This window comes from Artemia sp. Qi Xiang Cuo, chromosome 9, assembly GCF_049724085.1.
Source record: "Artemia sp. Qi Xiang Cuo chromosome 9, ASM4972408v1, whole genome shotgun sequence".
Taxonomy (NCBI): domain Eukaryota; kingdom Metazoa; phylum Arthropoda; class Branchiopoda; order Anostraca; family Artemiidae; genus Artemia; species Artemia sp. Qi Xiang Cuo.
In genome coordinates this window covers 76167010-76186397 of record NC_142802.1, presented here as the reverse complement: position 1 = coordinate 76186397, position 19388 = coordinate 76167010, and the positions used below count along the sequence as shown (strand labels likewise).

Here is a 19388-nt window from a genome sequence, read left to right as displayed (position 1 = left end):
GCGAGTAATTTTTGATGGGTAAGATTAAACTTGATGAAACTTATAAATTTGAAAACAGTATAAGAAATAGATACTATTGATGTATCTATTGGTTTCAAAATTTCGTTTTTTAGAGTTTCGGTTACTATTTAGCCGGGCCACTCCTTACTTACAGTTCGTTACCACGAACTGTTTGATCACCAATCTACAAGTATACTGAATTAACTTTGGTGTGGCACTGAGACGAATAATTTTCATATGACATACTGCTGCATAGGATACAGCTCAAGAAAATGCATATTCAAAAATAAATGCAGAGTTTTGGTATCCGTAATAGTCTATAATCTACTATCTGAAATAAATGCTAAAAAAAAAAACTACACACCTGCTACCTTAAAAAGATTTTTGTAGAATTTTTTGTACTTAAACGAATTTCTTGGCTCAAATATTTGTGAAAAACTAAGAACTACAAAAATAAACGAAGAGCATTAAAAAAAAAACACTTTCAACAAATTTGCTTTAAGTACAACAAAATTAGCAACCTTTTTTTTTTACACGATTCAATTAACAATGAGCTGTTGTGGGACTGCTGCTAAAAAATGAAATTATAAGAGATTTTGGTAAAAGCCAAACTAGCTGCATATTTTTCTCTTAATTGACAATGCTTCTGGAACCATGTTACCAAAAACTTGCGAAAAACTGGGACCTGAAATGCCAGCTGTCAACCATTTACCTAGGTTTCCCCCCAGAATTATGTCTGTTGAATTTCCTGCAAAAGTAATAGTGAGGCGCCGTCAAAATGACGTTAGTACAAGAAACATCAATCCACCAATGTACTGAAATTAACTTTGGTATGCTTTTGATACCTATTTTCATCTGCCATGGAGTACTCCACACCTTACCCTTTTTTAGGCTTTGGGTCAAAGCGGTTGAACCTTTGATACCACAATAGTTGTGAAATAACTATGTGAAATAATAGTAAGTGAAATAATTGCACTTCCTGTTTTATGAGCTCAAGTAAAGTGATCCTCGCCAATATTTCACCCTTGGAAAATCAATAAATAAAAGTGATAGCATGATAATATCTTCCTGTATACAAGATATTGGTAGTGTGGGGCTCTGGAAAAATAATTTTCAACTTTTTTCTATGGCTAGACCTGCCATGGATGTTTTGCAGTATCTTTCTAACAATAAGACGAATCTTTAATTATTATGAATACAATTTCGATTCTTAAGGGAAAAGAGGGGGTTTGGGGTTGAGGCAGTGGATCAGCGAGAATTCACCCCACTTTTCACCCCACCCTATACAATTTTACTCCTGTTTTCCGAGCTTATCTGCTATAGCAAGTAAGGATTCCGTTGGCACCCTGTATTCAAAGAGGCACCATCTTCATTATTTTATTGTTTTTCCTCATCACGAAAAATTGCCAAATATTGATCACAGCGGCACCCTATAATTTTAACAGTAAGATCGTATCATCAACATAACTTAATTGATTGCTCCAAAATAAATCGATCAGCTTTCGTGTTTTTAGATACCTTTAAACTTCTTGGGTGTCGATATTACTAGGCTGTTTCTTGGGTGGGCTGTTGCTTTACTTTGATATAAGGAAGTTCAAGTAATCAACTAAAACAGTCCGTATGCAGCTTAGACACAACTTAGTAGCGCGTAGAGCTGAATCTACCTGGTCAATGTCTTGAAGGAATTGCTCGTTTAAACACGGATCTAGTACAAATTAAATAAAAAAAAACAAGTTTTTTTTAACTGAAAGTAAGGAGCGATATTAAAACTTAAAACGAACAGAAATTGTTCCGTATATGAAAGGGGCTGTCCCCTCCTCAACGTCTCGCTCTTTACATTAAAGTTTTTATTGTTTAAAAAAATAGAGTTGTAAGAAAGAGTCAAACTTTAGCATAAAGAGCAAGACGTTGAGGAGGGGACAGTCCCTTTCATAAATAGAATAATTTCTGTTCGTTTTAAGTTTTAATGTCGCTCCTTTCAGTTATTAAATAAAAAAACAAGTTTTTTTAACTGAAAGTAAGGAGCGACGTTAAAACTTAAAACGAACAGAAATTATTCCGTATATGAAGGGGGCTGTCCCCTCCTCAACGCCTCGCTCTTTACGCTAAAGTTTTTTTATTGTTTAAAAAATAGAGTTGAGAGAAAGTCAAACTTTAGCGTAAAGAGCGAGGCGTTGAGGAGGGGACAGCCCCTTTCATATACGGAATAATTTCTGTTCGTTTTAAGTTTTAACGTCGTTCCTTACTTTCAGTTAAAAAAACCTGTTTGTTTTGTTTAATTTTTGAACGTTTTTGAATTAATTCAGGTTTTGGTCTTGGCTCACCGTACATGAATAACTAAAACAAAATTTGCATATTATATTTGGTTAAATGGCTTTCTCGAAACTTGTTTAATTTTATTTACGAACGTTTTTATTAGTAATAAATATACGTAACTTAGAATTAACTTACGTAAAGAACTTCTATATTCATAAATTTTTAACATGTATATTAGGGGGTTCGCCCCCTAGTCAATACCCTGCTCTTTAAACTATAGTTCGAATTTTTTTCCAGTTCTTTAAAAATGACCTCTTAATCACAATCAGTTGATCAGTTGAAAAACTTGTTTTTTTTTTTATTTAATTCCTGATCTTTTTCTTTAATAATGCTGGGAAATCCGGCGCCCCCTTCATAGCAATGTCCCGTCCCCCATGAAAACTTCCTTCATGGCAAGATCCTTCCATATAGCCCCCGCCCCGCTCCTTCCCCCACCTACCAGAAAAAATCTCCTCTGAAAAAGTCTGTATACTTCCCAATAACCAATACTATATGTTAACATTGAGTAAAGTTCATAACTTTCAGCCCTCCCCCTGGGGACTTTGGGGGATCAAGTCATCCTAAAAGACATTTTTATCATATTTTAGACCATGTTGAACAAAATGGCTATCTCAAAATTTTGATCGGGTGACTTTAGGGAAAAAAATGAGCGTTGGAGGGGGCCTAGTTGCCCTCTATTTTCTTGGTCACTTAAATAGGGCACTAAAACTTTTAATTTCCGTTCCAGTTAGCCCTCCCACGATATTCTAGGATCACTGGGTCGATACGAACACCCCTGGGAAAAAAAAAAAAAAAACAAAAAAACAAACAAACAAACAAAAAAACACGCAACCATGATCTTTCTTCTGGCAAAAAATGCAAAATTACAGATTTTTTCAGATAGGTGTCTGAAATATTTACATTAGGGTTCTCTTATACGCTGAATATGACGGTGTAATTTTTATTAAGGTTCTATAACTTTTAGGGGGTATTCCCCCCTTTTTTCGAAAATCAGCCAAATTTTATCAGGCGCATAATTTTGATAGGTAGCTCTAAACTTGATGAAAATTATATATTTGAAATCAGCATTAAAATCTGATTCTTTTAATGTATCTATTGGCATCAAAATTCCGTTTTTTCGAGCTTCGGTTACCATTGAGACGGGTCACTCCTGAATTACAGTTCGTTACCACGAACTGTTTGATTAAATAAATAAAAACAGGTTTTTTTAATTGAAAGCAAGGAGTGACGTTAAAACTTTAAAAGAACAGAAATTATTCCGTATATGAAAGGAGGTGTCCCTTCCTCAACGCCTCGCTCTTTACGCTAAAGTTTGACTCTGTCTCACAACTTTATTTTTTAAAACAATAAAAAGTTTGACTTTCTCACAACTCTATTTTTTAAAACAATAAAAAACTTTAGCGTAAAGAGCGAGGCGTTGAGGAGGGGACAGCCCCTTTCATATACGGAATAATTTCTGTTCGTTTTAAGTTTTAATGTCGCTCCTTACTTTCAGTTTAAAAAACTTGTTTTTTTTATTTAATTTCTGATCGTTTTTTAGTTAATGCAGCTTTTATTTGCATACAAACTTTACTTTTCTTTTGCTAAATGTATGTCTTTACAAATTAACTTACGTAACTAACTTCTATATTCGTATATTTTTCTTCTGGCAAAAAATACAAAGTTGCAGATTTTTGCAGATATGAGCTTGAAACCTATGTAATAGGGTTTTCTGATACGCTGAATCTGACGGTGTGATTTTCATTAAAATTCTTTCACTTCTAGGGGATGTTTCCCCTCTTTAAAAAATCAAGTAAATTTTCTCAGGCTCGTAGCCTTTGATGAGTAATACTAAACTTAATAAAATTTATATATTTAGGATCAGCATTATAAACACATTCTTTTGATACATTTATTGACATCAAAATTTCGTTTTTAAAAGTTTCGATTACTATTGAGCTGTATTGCTTGTTTTTTATTGTTTTTTTTTATTAAGTATATGTTATTACTTATATGAAGAGGTTCTCCCCTTAGTCAATACCACGCTCTTTACGTTAAAATTTAAAAAAATTTTGATTCACAAACCCCTGAATCACAAAGACCGTTTAATTAGAATAGATAGCTCTTTTGAAAGCACTAAAAAAAACTGTAGCGTAAAGAGCGAGGTATTGACTTGGGGGAGAACCCCTCACATACGTTATAATTTCTGTTCGTTTTAAGTTCTAATATTCCTTCTTACATTTCAGTTGAAAAAACTTGTTTTTTTTTATTTAACTTCTGATCGTTTCTTAAATAATGCTTGGAAATCCGGCGCCCCTTCATAGAAATGTCCCTTACCCCAAAGAAACATCCTCCACGGAAATATTCTCCAGAGTAATTCCCTCCTCTAGCCCCCCCCCTCCAGAAAAAATCCTTCCTGAAAATGGTTGTATACTTCCCAATAACCAATAAATAATGCTGGCAAGTCCGGCGCCCCCTTCATGGCAATTTCCCTTCCCCCATGAAAACTTCCTTCATGGAAAGATCCTTCCATATAGTCCCCGACCCTCTCCTTCCCCCACCTACCAGAAAAATCTCCTCTGAAAAAGTCTGTATACTTCCCAATAACCAATACTATATGTTAACATTGAGTAAAGTTCATAACTTTCAGCCCTCCCCCTGGGGACTTTGGGGGATCAAGTCATCCTAAAAGACATTTTTATCATATTTTCGACCATGCTGAACAAAATGGCTATCTCAAAATTTTGATCGGGTGACTTTGGGAAAAAAATGAGCGTGGGAGGGGGCCTAGTTGCCCTCCATTTTTGGTTACTTATAAAGGGCAGTAGAACTTTTAATTTCCGTTCCAATGAGCCCTCCCACGATATTCTAGGACCACTGGGTCGATACAATCACCCCTGGGAAAAAAAACAAACAAAAAAAAACAAACAAACAAATAAACACGCATCCGTGATCTTTCTTCTGGCAAAAAATGAAAAATTCCACATTTTTGTAGATAGGAGCTTCAAACCTCTACAGTAGGGTTCTCTGATACGCTGAATATGATGGCGTGATTTTCATTAAGGTTCTATAACTTTTAGGGGGTCTTTCCGCCTTTTTTCGAAAATCGGCCAAGTTTTCTCAGACGCGTAACTTTTGATGGGTAGGACTAAACTTGATGAAAGTTATATATTTAAATTCAGCATTGAAATTTGATTCTTTTGATGTATCTATTGGTATCAAACCCGTTTTCAAGAGTTTCAGTTACCATTGAGCCGGGTCGCTCCTTACTTACAGTTCGTTACCACGAACTGTTTGAAAAAAAACTTGTTATTTTTATTTAATTTTTTAACGTTTTTGAATTAATGCAGGTTTTGATTTTGGCTCACCGTATATCAATAATTAAAACAACATTTTCATATTAATTTTATTTTTATTTGGTTAAATGGCTTTCTCGAAAGTTGTTAAATTTTTTTACGAACGTTTTTATTAGTAATAAATATAAGTAACTTACGAATTAACATATGTAACGAACTTCTATATTCGTATATTTTTAAAACGTATATTATGGGGTTCGCCCCCGAGTCAATACCTCGCTCTTTACGCTAAAGTTCAAATTTTGTTCCAATTCTTTAAAAATGACCCCCTAATCACAAAGGCTGTTAATTAGAATAAATAGCTCTTATGAAAGTACTAAAAATAAAATCTTTGGCTTAAAGAGTGAGGTATTGATTAGGGGGCGAACCCAATCATATACGCAATAATTTCTGTTCGTTTTAAGTTTAGATGTTGCTCCTTACTTTCAGTTGAAAAACTTTTTTCTTTATTTAATTTCTGATCGTTTTTTAAATAATGCTGTGAAATCCGGTGCCCCCTTCATAGCAATGTCCCTTCCCCCATGAAAACTTCCTCCATGGAAAGACCCTCCCACATAACCCCCCACCCCCCATAACCAGAAAAAATCCCCCCTGAAAACATCTGTATACTTCCCAATAACCAATACTATATGTAAAATTTGGGTAAAGTTCACAACTTTCAGCACTCCCCCCGGGGACTTTGGGTGATTAAGTTATCCTAAAAGACATAGTTATTATATTTTCGACCATGCTGAGCAAAATGGCTATCTCAAAATTTTGATCGGATGACTTTGGGAAAAAAGAGCGTGGGAGGGGGCCTAGTTGCCCTCCATTTTTTTGGTTACTTAAAAAAGGCAATATAACTTTTAATTTCCGTTCGAATGAGCCCTCAAACGATATTCTAGGACCACTGGGTCGATACGATCACCCCTGGAAAAAAAATTAAATAAACACACATCCGTGATCTTTCTTCTGGCAAGAAATGGAAAATTCCACATTTTTGCAGATAGGAGCTTGAAACCTCTACAGCAGGGTTTTCTGATACGCTGAATCTGATGGTGTGATTTTCATTAGAGTTCTACGACTTCTAGGGGGTGTTCCCCCCTTTTTTCGAAAATCAGGCAAATTTTCTGAGGCGCGTAACTTCTGATGGGTAGGACTAAACTTGATGAATATACTTAGATATTTATATTTGAAATCAGCATTAAAATCTGATTCTTTTGATGTATCTATTGGTATCAAAATTTGGTTTTTAGAGTTTCGGTTACTATTGAGCCGGGTCGCTCCTTACTTACAGTTCGTTACCACGAACCGTTTGATTACTACGAAATGTGGCAGAGAAATGACAAGCGCTTGATCTTCGCAATTTACAAGATAACATTGTTGACAGCAGCTTATCAATACCAGTCCGTATTCAGGTTGGGGATATACAGTGTAAACCAGGTTGATGTAGCCTTTTTTTAAGCATCATCAACATCTAAACATTTTCTTTTCTTAGCGTGGTCTTTTAGTTAGGAAACTAAAACAAAAGTTATACGGCATTAAATCACAGCTGTACAGGTGGCTGAACGGTAAAGTTTTCAATCGAAGTTTTCCAGAAAAGGTGCCGCTGGGTCTTTTTTTACTTTCCTAATCTTTTTTTTTCATTAGAGGAGTTTTTAACTTTCTCAATACATCTTTATAATAAATTCCTTTAACATTTTTTATTCTAATAGAACTGAACGTGTGAAAAAGGTTTCTTGTAAATGCCAAAAACTAGTTGTCACAGCTATTTGGATTATTTTATTTATTTTTCAAGTGAATTTTCGTTAATACATGGTTTGGATCATTGTAGCTAAATTTCTCAACTTGCCCTCGTATATTATCTTTCAGTTAGGGCCTGTACAAAAGTACTGCACAGAGGATGCAAGTCACTCACTAGCATTCGCAATACGGCTCACCAAACCCCTCGACAAGAGGCAGAAAGACATGATAAACGTAACTGTAATTTTTTTTTTAAAGTTTCATGAATATGCCTCAAAAGAAACATATGGAAACATAGCACTTATTTTTTAAACGGAACTGCAGACAAATTTAATTTGAAATCTGCATTACCATGTAGATTGTAGATTTACTATGTAGTGCATCTATATTACTATTTTCCAAGCAATACTTTATAAGCTAAAAATAACTGTATCCATTGGTTATTCCCCGACCAAAGGCTTACTTCTGCTAGCATGAAATTCCCGTCCGGGTCTAGTCAATAAACTGGTGACCTAATTGGACGCTAATCACTCTGAACATACAGGGAGTTGCATACTACAAATAAATAGTAACAAGCGTTGCCACACATGCAAGTTTTGGTCTTACTATAGTGAATAAAAATACACCATTTTGGCCCAAAAGGGTAACCATGCACAAGAATGGATGTTAAGTTTCGGTTATTCCCCAGTAACATGTGTTTAGTGTCAAAACCAAACGAGCGTCATGTTGAATATATACTAAAGCTCATAAAAACGTGTGACGTCACAAGAACAATAACCACAGAAGGTACATTAGTAACATTGATGGTAGCCCTAATGGTAACCCGGTGGGTCTATGAGGTCACACCAAAAGAGGGGATGAAAGAGGGGGAGACATGTCTAGCCCCTTTTCAAATATTCAAATTTCTCTTTAATTACACACTTTCGGTTACTTAGTTGCTGAAAAGATCCCAACGACGTTCTGTCAATTAAAATAAGTTCTAATTGAAGTTGCATCTAATTTAGATATAATCTAACTTAGACAATAACTGATGTTATACTAATATTAATATATTAATTATTTGATATTGATGTTAGCATGAATTTAAACATTATTATATTAATATAATGCATTAATATATTGATACATTAAGATGATAACTGACGATAAAGAAGACAATAATTAATAATATATTCAATAAAAACATCTAGTCATACAAAGATTTAAACAATATTAAAAGATCAATACATATTGGTTGAAATAACTATGCCTACATGCAGAAAAGCACTTCTCGTGGAATTTAACATGAGTAATAATTACAGACATTAGATGTTATATACGTGTGACATGCGTAATCGAAGCGTCTCGTAACTTCTGTTCTCGATATTGTCTTATAAGAAATAATCCAACGGCTGTGAAAGTCCATAAGTTACTATTAGCAAAACTTTCACATTTGAAGTTGGTATAAGATTTTTTTTTTTTTTTTTTTACGGAAAGGCGTTTTCTATTTTTTTTTTTTTTTTTTTTTTTTTTTTAGATTACCTTTTTAAATAGAGGAACAGTCGTATTAGTATTGGTTGTGCAGAATTTTTAATTTTCTGAGGAAAAAAAACAGAAAATACTTATCTAGAGACATTGTTTTTGTTCCTATTAGCTCTCAAAACCTTATTTACATTTTAGATTTATTTCGGAGAGATATGGTTAACTGAACCATATTTCAGCCAATCAACACTGATCCATCCGATACGGAGCTCCTGCAACTTCCTAATTTTCAAACATCCCATAAAATGAAGAAATAGAAAGATACAAAGCTTCTTTACTTCTATTTTGGACACAAAAAAACATATATTACGAAATATATCGATTTTTCAAACAATCACATTCTAAATAAAATAAAATATAATTTAAATTTTTTCTCAGTAAGAGTCAAGCATGGATTCTTTTTTTTCTTGTTTGCTCATCCACTATCGGTGTAAAAAAAGAAGAGAAAACAGTAAAAACGCCAAAATCGGAGACAAGTAGGTAAGGACTAAGACACCGTGAGGTTAATCAAGTCGCTTGATTAAATACGAAAAAAAAAAAAATTAAAATACCGACTTACCGAAGTACCATTAAACATAATATCATATCCAAAATTTTTACTGCCATCAGGCACGAGACGCAGCACAGTTTTGTGGGATTTAATCTTGCCCTTCTTCTCGTACATAGTTGTCAAATTGACACTAGCAACTTCAATACTATACACTTTGCCAAATTCTGTTGTTCGAACGTGGTTATGAAGGTCAGCTCGAAGCTTGGGCTCGTCTGCATCGAATAATGAGACTTTCCGTTTAATCTAAAAAAAAAACAACTTCTGACAATTTTTTCTTCTGCATTTCTTAAATTATAACATTGATTTCTTCACAACAGGCGCAAATACCACAAAAAAAGATAAAGAATATTAAAATAGAAAAATAATTAGTTCACAATGGCTGTAACTCGTTGTTCTTGTTACAGACAAGTTTTTTTCTAAACACATTTCCAATTAATATTTTAATAGATTTAATATCATTGCAGAAACATTTCTAAAAGTCGGAGAAGGATCCGGTATTCTGAAAATTCTGCTTACCTTGCTGTCAAATCTGTACTAATGTTATAGATATTTTAAACAAAATGTAAATTACAAAATAGAGGATCAATAAGTTGAAAGACGAAATTGACATCTTGACTCACAAATTCGTAAATGTTAAGCTAGACTTATTATAGAGAATCTAATCTTCAAATGTAAAGAGCTTCTTGCTTTGAGTTCGTTCCAAGGTGGCAACATTGGATCGCGACGTTAAACGATCTTGACCGTAAGTCCGTAGTGCTTTCACTGTACTTTCAAAGGAAAGGACAAACGTGATTCAAAGTCTACCACCCTTTCGTAGGCCCTGAGGGGCCCCACATCAAAAATCGTGCAGGAGCTACCCTAGTCCCATGAGAGTCATATGGCACAGTATTTGCCATCTTCTAATAATAATTCATTTTTGGTTGCTTTTTTGGTTATTTGTCGTGTTGGTTCTTTTTTGCTTTTGGCTATTTTCGGTTGCTTAAAAGTACCCCCGATCTGAGCCTCAGTTATCCTTTCAACTTAACTGATCAGAAGTAATGCTTGTGAACAGATATTTTCGAACCCAAGTAGCCTTTTCTAGCTAAGTAGCAAACAATTGATTTTATTTCCAATATTATGTTTTGATACTTACAAAAGGCCCTTGATAAAGCAATTTCCTTGAAAACGAGCACTTAAACAGCTCTCTAAAATGGCCCAGTTCACTTCTAGCAGTAGAGGAAACGAAAAAGAAAAAAAGAGGACACATCATTGCCATCCATACAAAAAAGTGATTTTCCTTATCGTCCTAGCCAGGGGACTGTAAAATTCCTGAACAGGGATTTTGGCAATGACGATTCAAATGGTGCACTTTTTGTTTCGATATGAAACCACTTTTAGAGGTTTTAGGCTATTTTTTGATTCCCTTAATTTTGTTTCACAATGATATTTTAGCATTAAGACTAATTTAGATGGTAGTAACTATTCTTTAATTAGCTATAAATGGCAATTGTTTCTCATTTGCAAGTTGTTTTTTTTTTAAATCACATTTTTTAATGTTGGTTACCACGGTCCGTGGTCCGTTCCTTACTAGGTTGCAGCTACTGCTGTAACCATAATAAGATATTTATTTCGAAAAATTTCTATTACGAACCCAGATTTACCAAATTTGCATTTTGGAATCCAAAATAAGAAAAAGACCAAATTTATATAAAACTGTCTAAAAATTCATTAACACATAATAACGCCAAACGAAATGTTAGTAGAGTAAGTCAAATCAAGGCGTCAACTGATAGAACTGTAAAAGAGGGAAAGTCATAACATGTCAAAAATATTGAAAAACAATAGAACTACTGAAATTTATAAAAATCTGAAATTTTTTTATTTTCGTATCTGGAAGTAAAGCAGTGAATGAGTTACATGATAAGTACGGGGTAACGAACCCCGTAAAAATAGTTCGTGGTAATTAACTGTAGGACAGGAGTGACCCGGTTCAAAGCTAGCTCAAACTCCAAAAGACGAAACTCTTGTACCAATAAACATATCAAAGTAACCAGATTTTAGTGCTGATTTCAAATATATAAGCTTGATCAAGTTTAATCTTACTCATCAAAAGTAAAGCGCCTGAAAAAATTTGGCTGATTTTCGAGAAAAGGGGGACAGACCCCCTAAAAATTACAGAAACTTAATGAAATTCACACCATCAAATTCAGTGTATAAGAAACCCTACTGTAGAGGTTTCAAGCTCCTATCTACAAAAATGTGGAATTTTGCATTTTTTGCCAGAAGAAAGATCACGGGTGCGTGTTTATTTGTTTGTTTGTTTTTTTTTCCCAGGGGTGATCGTATTGACCCAGTGGTCCTAGAATATTGTAGGAGGGCTCATTGGAACGGAAAGTAAAATTTCTAGTGCCCTTTCTAAGTGACAAAAAAAATGGAGGGCAACTAGGCGCCCTCCCACGCTCGTTTTTTTCCCAAAGTCACTTGATCGAAATTTTAAGATAGCCATTTTGTTCAACATAGTCGAAAATCTAAAAATTATGTCTTTTACGATGACTTATTCCCCCACAGTTCCCATGGGAAGGGCTGCAAGTTATGAACTTTGCCCATTGCTTAAATATTGTATTGGTTATTGGGAAGTATACAGACATTTTCAGGAAGAATTTTTTTCTGGTAGGGGGGGCTGAAAGAGGGGGTTACTCGTGAGAATCTTTCCGTGGAGGATGTTTCTTTGGGGTAAGGGACATTTCTATGAAGGGGGCGCCTGATTTCCAAGCATTATTTAAAATCCTATCAGAAATTAAATTAAAAAAAACAAGTTTTTTCAACTGAAAGTAAGAAGCAACATTAGAACTTAAAATGAACAGAAATTATTACGTATATGAGGGGGTTCTCCCCCAAGTCAATACCTCGCTCTTTACGCTATAGTTTTTTTTAGTGCTTTCAAAAGAGCTATCTCTATCATCTATTCTAATTAACGGCCTTTGTGATTAAGAGGTCATTTTTAAAGAATTGGAACAAAATTTGAGCTTTAGCTTAAAGAGCAAGGTATTGACTAGGGGGCAAACCCCCCAATATACGTATTAAAAATATATGAATATAGAAGTTCGTTACGTAAGTTAATTCGTAAGTTACGTATATTTATTACTAATAAAAACGTTCGTAAATAAAATTCAACAAGTTTCCAGAAAGCCATTTAACCAAATAAAAGTACAATTAATATGCAAATTTCGTTTTAGTTGTTCATGTACGATGAACCAAAATCAAAACCTGCATTAATTCAAAAATGTTCAAAAATTAAATAAAAAAACGAGTTTTTCTAAACTGAAAGTAGGAAGCGACATTAAAACATAAAACGAACAGAAACTATTCCGTATATGGAAGGGGCTTTCCCCTCCTCAACGCCTCGCTCTTTACGCTAAAGTTTGACTCTGTCTCAAAACTTTATTTTTTAAAACAATAAAAAACTTTAGCGTAAAGAGCAAGGCGTTGAGGAGGGGAAAGCCCCTTCCATATACGGAATAATTTCTGTTCGTTTTAAGTTTTAATGTCGCTCCTTACTTTCAGTTTAAAAAACTTGTTTTTTTTATTTAATTGTTAAACAGGGACAGCTTCAGGTCCAGAGAGTATATAAAGGTAAAACCTTATTTAATTGCAAGAATATTGCAAATGCATAAGCATTACGAATCCTGATAGAGATCGAAGCACGATGTTTCAATCATGGCTACGGTTCAAGGCAAGGGAGAGGAAGCACTGACCAAAATTTCCATTTAGACAAAGAATAGGGATGCTGATCAAAATTTCAAACTTAGAAAGATAAATGAAAAATGTCTAAGCAGTCGAACCCAATTAGTCACGAATCTTATAATTTACGAACAAGAAATTGATTTATCAGAGGCAACGCTATAGTGTTGCCTATAGTAAAGACCATAAGGCTTCAATGTTTTAGTATTTATTTATTTTTTTACCAGAGGCACTTCATATGGAAGGGGAGGTCGTATAGACTCTGGAGGGGGCTCATCTGATTGGAAATAGACAGTTCTAATTCCCTTTTTAAGAACCAAAAGTGGTCAAAGGCCAACTACCCCCCCCCCCAGAAGTCCGCGACAATGGTGGTAAGTTATAACCTAGGGGCATAGGTTTTTATGGAAGGAATGGTCGTATAAACTTTACAGAGGGTTCGTTTGATTGGAAATCGGAATTTCTAATGCCCTTTTTAAGAGTCAAAAGTGATAGGAGGGCTACTAGACCACCCATACCCTCTTTTCCCAAATGCATCAGGTGCGAAATTTTGAGATGGGCATTTTGTTCAAAATTGTCCAAAGTTCACAAAAAATGCCCCTGAGGCTTACAAAACCCTCCAGAGCCCGGGAGCAAGGGTTGTAAGTTATGATCCGGGAACATATAAGATTTTTATGGAAAGGTTGGCCGTATAAGCTTTGTAAGAGGCTCATTTGATCGGAAATTAAAATTTTTAGTTCCCTTTTTTAGAGTCAAGAGTGATCGGAGGGCAAATAAGGTTGTCATAGAAGGGGTGGTTACATAAACTTTGGAGGTGGCTCGTTCGACTGGAAATTGGAAGTTCTAGTTCCCTAAAAATGACGTCATTTTTATACAATCCTGAAAAAGGCTTATGCCAGCTTTGCCTCTCACTCAGACTATCTGTCTTGGCTTTATCTCCAATTAGCCATGGCTTGATGACAACTTCATTTTAGTTCAAAACTAGTTCAAAATATAGCTAATGATTATATAAAAGAATTAAATTTGGAAAGATTATTAAACTTTAAAAATAATTCAAGCTCCCTTATACTGTATTTCTAGCTAAAAGATTACTGCCTCACAGTTTGACAGAAGAAACAAAACATAATGGCAAGCAAAAAGATCTGGGCTATTTTAAAATAAATTGGTTATAAAATAAATAAATTAGAAATACAAATGTCATAATACAAATAAATCACATCAAAAAAGGACTCGCGTACTCTCAATAGAAAAAGTTAATGTATTGCCGACCAATAAGATGAAGGTATATATTTTACATAAAATAGGTACAATAATGAGGCAAAATTTCAAGAAAAAGTCAAATATTTAAAAAAGCGTAACCACCCAGAATTGTTACTTGTTTGTTAGCTTAGATTAACGAGAATCCATTTTAACAAAGGGCAAAAAATCCCTAACGACGCTGTTAGTTACAATTATGTTATACTAAAAAATTAAACGAATTATATTAAACAATTAAATTATACTTCTAATTATAATTATAAACAAAAAATTATACTAAAAATTGAAACGAATACTCTGTAAAAATGCCAATTTATTACGGCATGCGGGATTGAGCCTGGGAACCTCTGATCGAATAGCTCAAATTCTTCCCCTATGTTGCCGCAAACTAACAAATAATTTTGTTTTTAAAATCATAGCATAAATTGAAGAACTCTAATCATTTCCTGTTGTCCTGTTAGTTTTAAACTTCATTTTCATGCATGAAAATTGATAGTAAAAAAAAATAAAAACGTGGTTCTGATTTAGTGGTTGGTCTCTCCAAAAGAAAACTATAAAATTCTGAAGACTACTTTAAAAAATTCGAAAATACTTTCTTAAATGATTCTTAGAAACACATATTTTATTAAATAAATATGTTAATCTTTGATAACCTAATGCGGAATACAAGTTATTTTCTGATGTTTAGAAGGCACAGGGGGAGTTAGCCCTACTTCTATTTGTCGTCATTTCTGTTTGTTTTTAGTTTACTACTACTACTAACACCCCACCGCAGCGCCAAGCTGCCTGAGCAGCACAGCTAAAAATGCTCCTCCTCAATCCCAGTCGATTCAAAACCTCCCTTTTTAATTCCTCCCAGAAAGTTCCCATTCCCATAAATCTTTCCCTACGACATCCTCCCACCCCAACCGAGGACGACCTGCTTTCCGTTTAGCCCTAAACGGTTGGCCGAAAAGAACAATCTTTGGCGATTTGTCATTTTTCATCCGCAGAACGTGCCCTACCCATCTCAACCTTTCTCTCATTATAGCCCTGGAAAGCAGGATTGAACCGTACTTTTTGTATAGCCTACTGTTTGAAATACGGTCAGTCAGTCTGGTACCAAAAACAATCCGAAGGCAATTTCTCTGGAAAACATCTAGCGAATCTTTCTCCGTTTTTTGAAGATCCCATGCTTCAGAGCCATATCTGACTATTGTCATCACTGTAGCTTCCAATATTCTAGTCTTGCTTCGCAGACTTATCTTCTTATTCTTCCAAATTTTTTCCAATTGTAAAAAAAACACCCTTAGTCTTGGCTATTCTACTTTTAACATCTTCACTGTACCCATCGTATTTACTAATAATAATACCAAGGTAAATAAAGCTATCCACTTGATCGATCTTTTCGTTACCCAATGTCACCTTTTCATCTTCACTTATTCCTAGCCTTAGCAACTCAGTCTTCTTAACATTAATGTTCAAACCTATTCAAACACCCTGAACTCGCAAAACCTATAAAAGTTAATTTATTTTGCTCACACTTTTATCTACGATGTTTAGATTACCAGCATAATCTAAGGCCAAGAAAGTTTTCTTCCCCATGTGATTCCGTGTTCTGTCATTGCCTTTTCTGTGCTCCTTAAGACAAAGTCTATAAAAATGATCCATACCCATGGGGATAGAATACAACCCTGCTTAACTCCTGCTTTAATACGAAACCATGAACTAACCTCATTTCCTGCCTTAACCGTAGCAGTGTTATTCTCGTACATATTAATTAGTATTAATACTGTGTCATTGGCACTTAACTGATAACGAATAATATTACAAATATTTTGTTTTGTACGTATTACAACATTGAAAATAAAAATAAATTTACAGTGAAATAAAATCTTGAACTGATGAGCTTTCAGCAGTTAATATCATTATATATTGATGTAGTAGGGTTTACACTTTTAGAGCTAGGGAACAGATCAGTTGCTAAACTCTTTCTTGTAGTGATTTTTGTTTTATTTATCCTTTAATAGTAAAATATTTTCTTTAATTACGATTTTCATTCATTCTGATTTTCGATATTTTTTATTATTTAATAGTGATTTCTAGTTGTTTTGAGTTTGAATTATCATAGATTTTTATTTCTGCTGATTTTAACTTTAATATGGTCTTTAATTTTCTTTGAAAAACTTATTTTTCCGAAAGTTATTTTAGTCAAACAGTTCACGGTAACGAACTGTAAGTAAGGAGCGACCCGTCTCAATAGTAACCGAAACTCTAAACAACGGTATTTTGATACCAATAGATACATCAATAGAATCATATTTTTATGCTGATTTCAAATATATAAGTTTCATTAAGTTTAGTTATACCCATTAAAAGTTATACGCCTGAGAAAGTTATACGCCTGATAAAGTAATTAGTATTACTAATTACTTTAATGTATTGGTCTTGTATCAGAGGCAACGGTATAGCGTTGCCTATAGAAAAGGCCATAAGGCTTCAATGTTTTATCATTTAAAATTAATGAAAAAAAAATCAAAAAACAAGTTTTTTCAAAGAAAAGTAAAGGCTATATTAAACTCAAGCTCAGCAGAAATATAAACCTACAATAATTCAGACACAAAACAACCAGAAATTAAGTAAACGATCATAAAAAACAAACATACAATAGGTACCAATATAAATGAATAAGTAATTTTAGGGAACTTGAACAATAGGGAACTTAGGGAGCTAATAATTTAGGGAGCTTGAACAATTTTTAATGTTTAATAATTTTTTTCGAATTTAATAGTTTTATATAATCATTAGTTATACTTAATTTAATTTTAATTTTTAATACAATAGTCTGAATTAAATTAATTAATTACATTTGATTCAAACTTAAAAATACATCGGTATATTTTCCATGACCACTCCCTTTTCTATGACGAAATAAATTAGAGTTCCAAAAAGGGACAGGTCCTTTTATTAGACAGGGAAACAAAAACATAAAACAAAGGCTCTAAATATTCCAATGACACAGTCGGTCATCATCATCAGTAGAGTTACTAACGTATCAAAACTAAAATAAACCATATGTATACTAAGCAAAATAATCACTTCAAGGTCAAAGCAAGTTACCAGTCCACTGACTTAAAAAGTTCACTAACTTTTCTTGAACTTTGTAATACTGCGTTGAATAAAGGTTGTACAACTTTCTTCAAAATTGTAGGTAAAAGCAAGTTACCGGTCCACTGACTTAAGACTAACTGTTCTTGTATTCTGTAATACTGCGTTGAATATTCTTCTAATTAAAAATGAAATAAAGCTGAATTTATAGGTGCTAAATTTATCATCTTGTTCTTCCAATAGCAAATGAAATGTTGCTGATTCTAAAGTTGGTTTGTCATCCCCATATATACGACGTTGGTATTTTTCCCATGACTACACTGCCTTTTCTATGATGAAATAAATAAGACTTCCAAATAGGGACAGTGAAACAAAAATATAAAACAAAGGCTCTAAATATTTCGATGACACAGTCGGTCATACCATAGATGTGGCCCAATTAAACTTCCTAAGACGAATCGAAGGGATCAAGTGGTACGACTTAGTCTCAAACACCCGACTGCTGATACTAACGGATCAGACCCCCAACTCTTGTCAGCTCGCCTTAAGAACCCTACGATGGTTTGGCCAGTTAATTCGCATGCCAGAAGAAGCACCCACCAGCACAATTTTCCATTTTGGTCCCCCTCAGCATGGCTGAAAGCACCCCCGTGGAAGACCCCGGTTCAGATGGAGGGACAGCCTTACCCAGCACCTCTCCATGATCAGCACTGATCTCCAAGAAGCAGTCACGCTTGCATAGGACCATTCGGAATGGAGGCAAAGAGCCACTTCTATCTCTAAGCTTTACCATCAGCAGGAGCTTTAAGTCAAGTAAGTCAAGTCAAGTCGGTCATCATCATCAAAAGAGTTGAATTTCTATCTTGATTCCAAATATATATAGTTCATTAAGTTTAATGTTATCCATAAAAATTTACGAGCCTGAGAAAAATTTGCCCAATTTTCAAAAAAGAGTTGAAACATCCCCAAAAAATGGTCTTAATGAAAATCTTACCATCAGATTCAGCATATCAGAGAACCCAACTATAGAGGTTTTAAGCTCCTATATACAAAAACGTGGAATATTGCGTTTTGTTGCCAGAAGAAAGATTATGGATACCTGTTTATTGTTTTTTCTTCCAGGGATTATTGTATCGAGCCGGTGATCCTAGAAGATCGGGAGAGGGCTTATTTGATTGGAAATTAAAAGTTCTAGTGCCCTGTTTAAGTGACCGAAAAGATTCAAGGGCGACACCTCCTCCATCACCTCTTTTCCCTCAAAAGACACCTGATCAAAATTTTGAGATAGCCAATTTTGAGATAGAAAATTTTGAGATAGTTGAAAGGTCCAATAAATATGAATTTGGGTATGGCATAACCCCTTTAGTCTCTGGAGAAAGGGCTTCTAGCTAAGCGATTGGCCCATTGTTCACGTACATTATTTGTTATTTGGAAATATTTTGTATTTGTCATTTGGAAACATTTTTTTTGGGTGCATTTTCTGCGGGAGGCTATAGCGTTGCTCATTTCGAGAGTTCTCTCATATGGAAGGGGTGGTCGTATAAACTTTGGAGGCTCATTCGATTGGAAATCAGAAGTTACTAGTACAATTTTTATGAGTCAAAAGAGACCAAAAGACAATTGCTTCTCCCCCTACGTCCTCTTTTACCCAAATGTATCGGATAGAAATTTTGAGATAAGCATTTTGCTCAATATAGTCCAAAAATCATATAACAAATGCCTCTGGGATTGACACAAGCTCCCAGGGCCCAAGGGCAAGGATTTTAAGTTATGCTTCGAAGGCATATATGGTTTTTTATGGAAGGGGTGGTCGTATAAACTTTGGAGGAGGCTAGTCTACATACCCTCTTTTCCCCAAATGCATCCAATCGAAATTTTTAGAT

General features: G+C 34.4%; 1 protein-coding gene across 1 annotated transcript in view; it reads right to left on the bottom strand.

Annotated features, from left to right (window-relative positions):
* The window catches only part of LOC148949030 (uncharacterized), a 387072-nt gene that overhangs the window by 124822 nt on the left and 242862 nt on the right, over positions 1-19388 (bottom strand). Inside the window, exon 38 of the mRNA XM_089095093.1 lies at positions 9454-9687. Coding sequence (XP_088951219.1) covers positions 9454-9687 — 234 coding nt within the window. The remainder of the gene's footprint in view (positions 1-9453; positions 9688-19388) is intronic.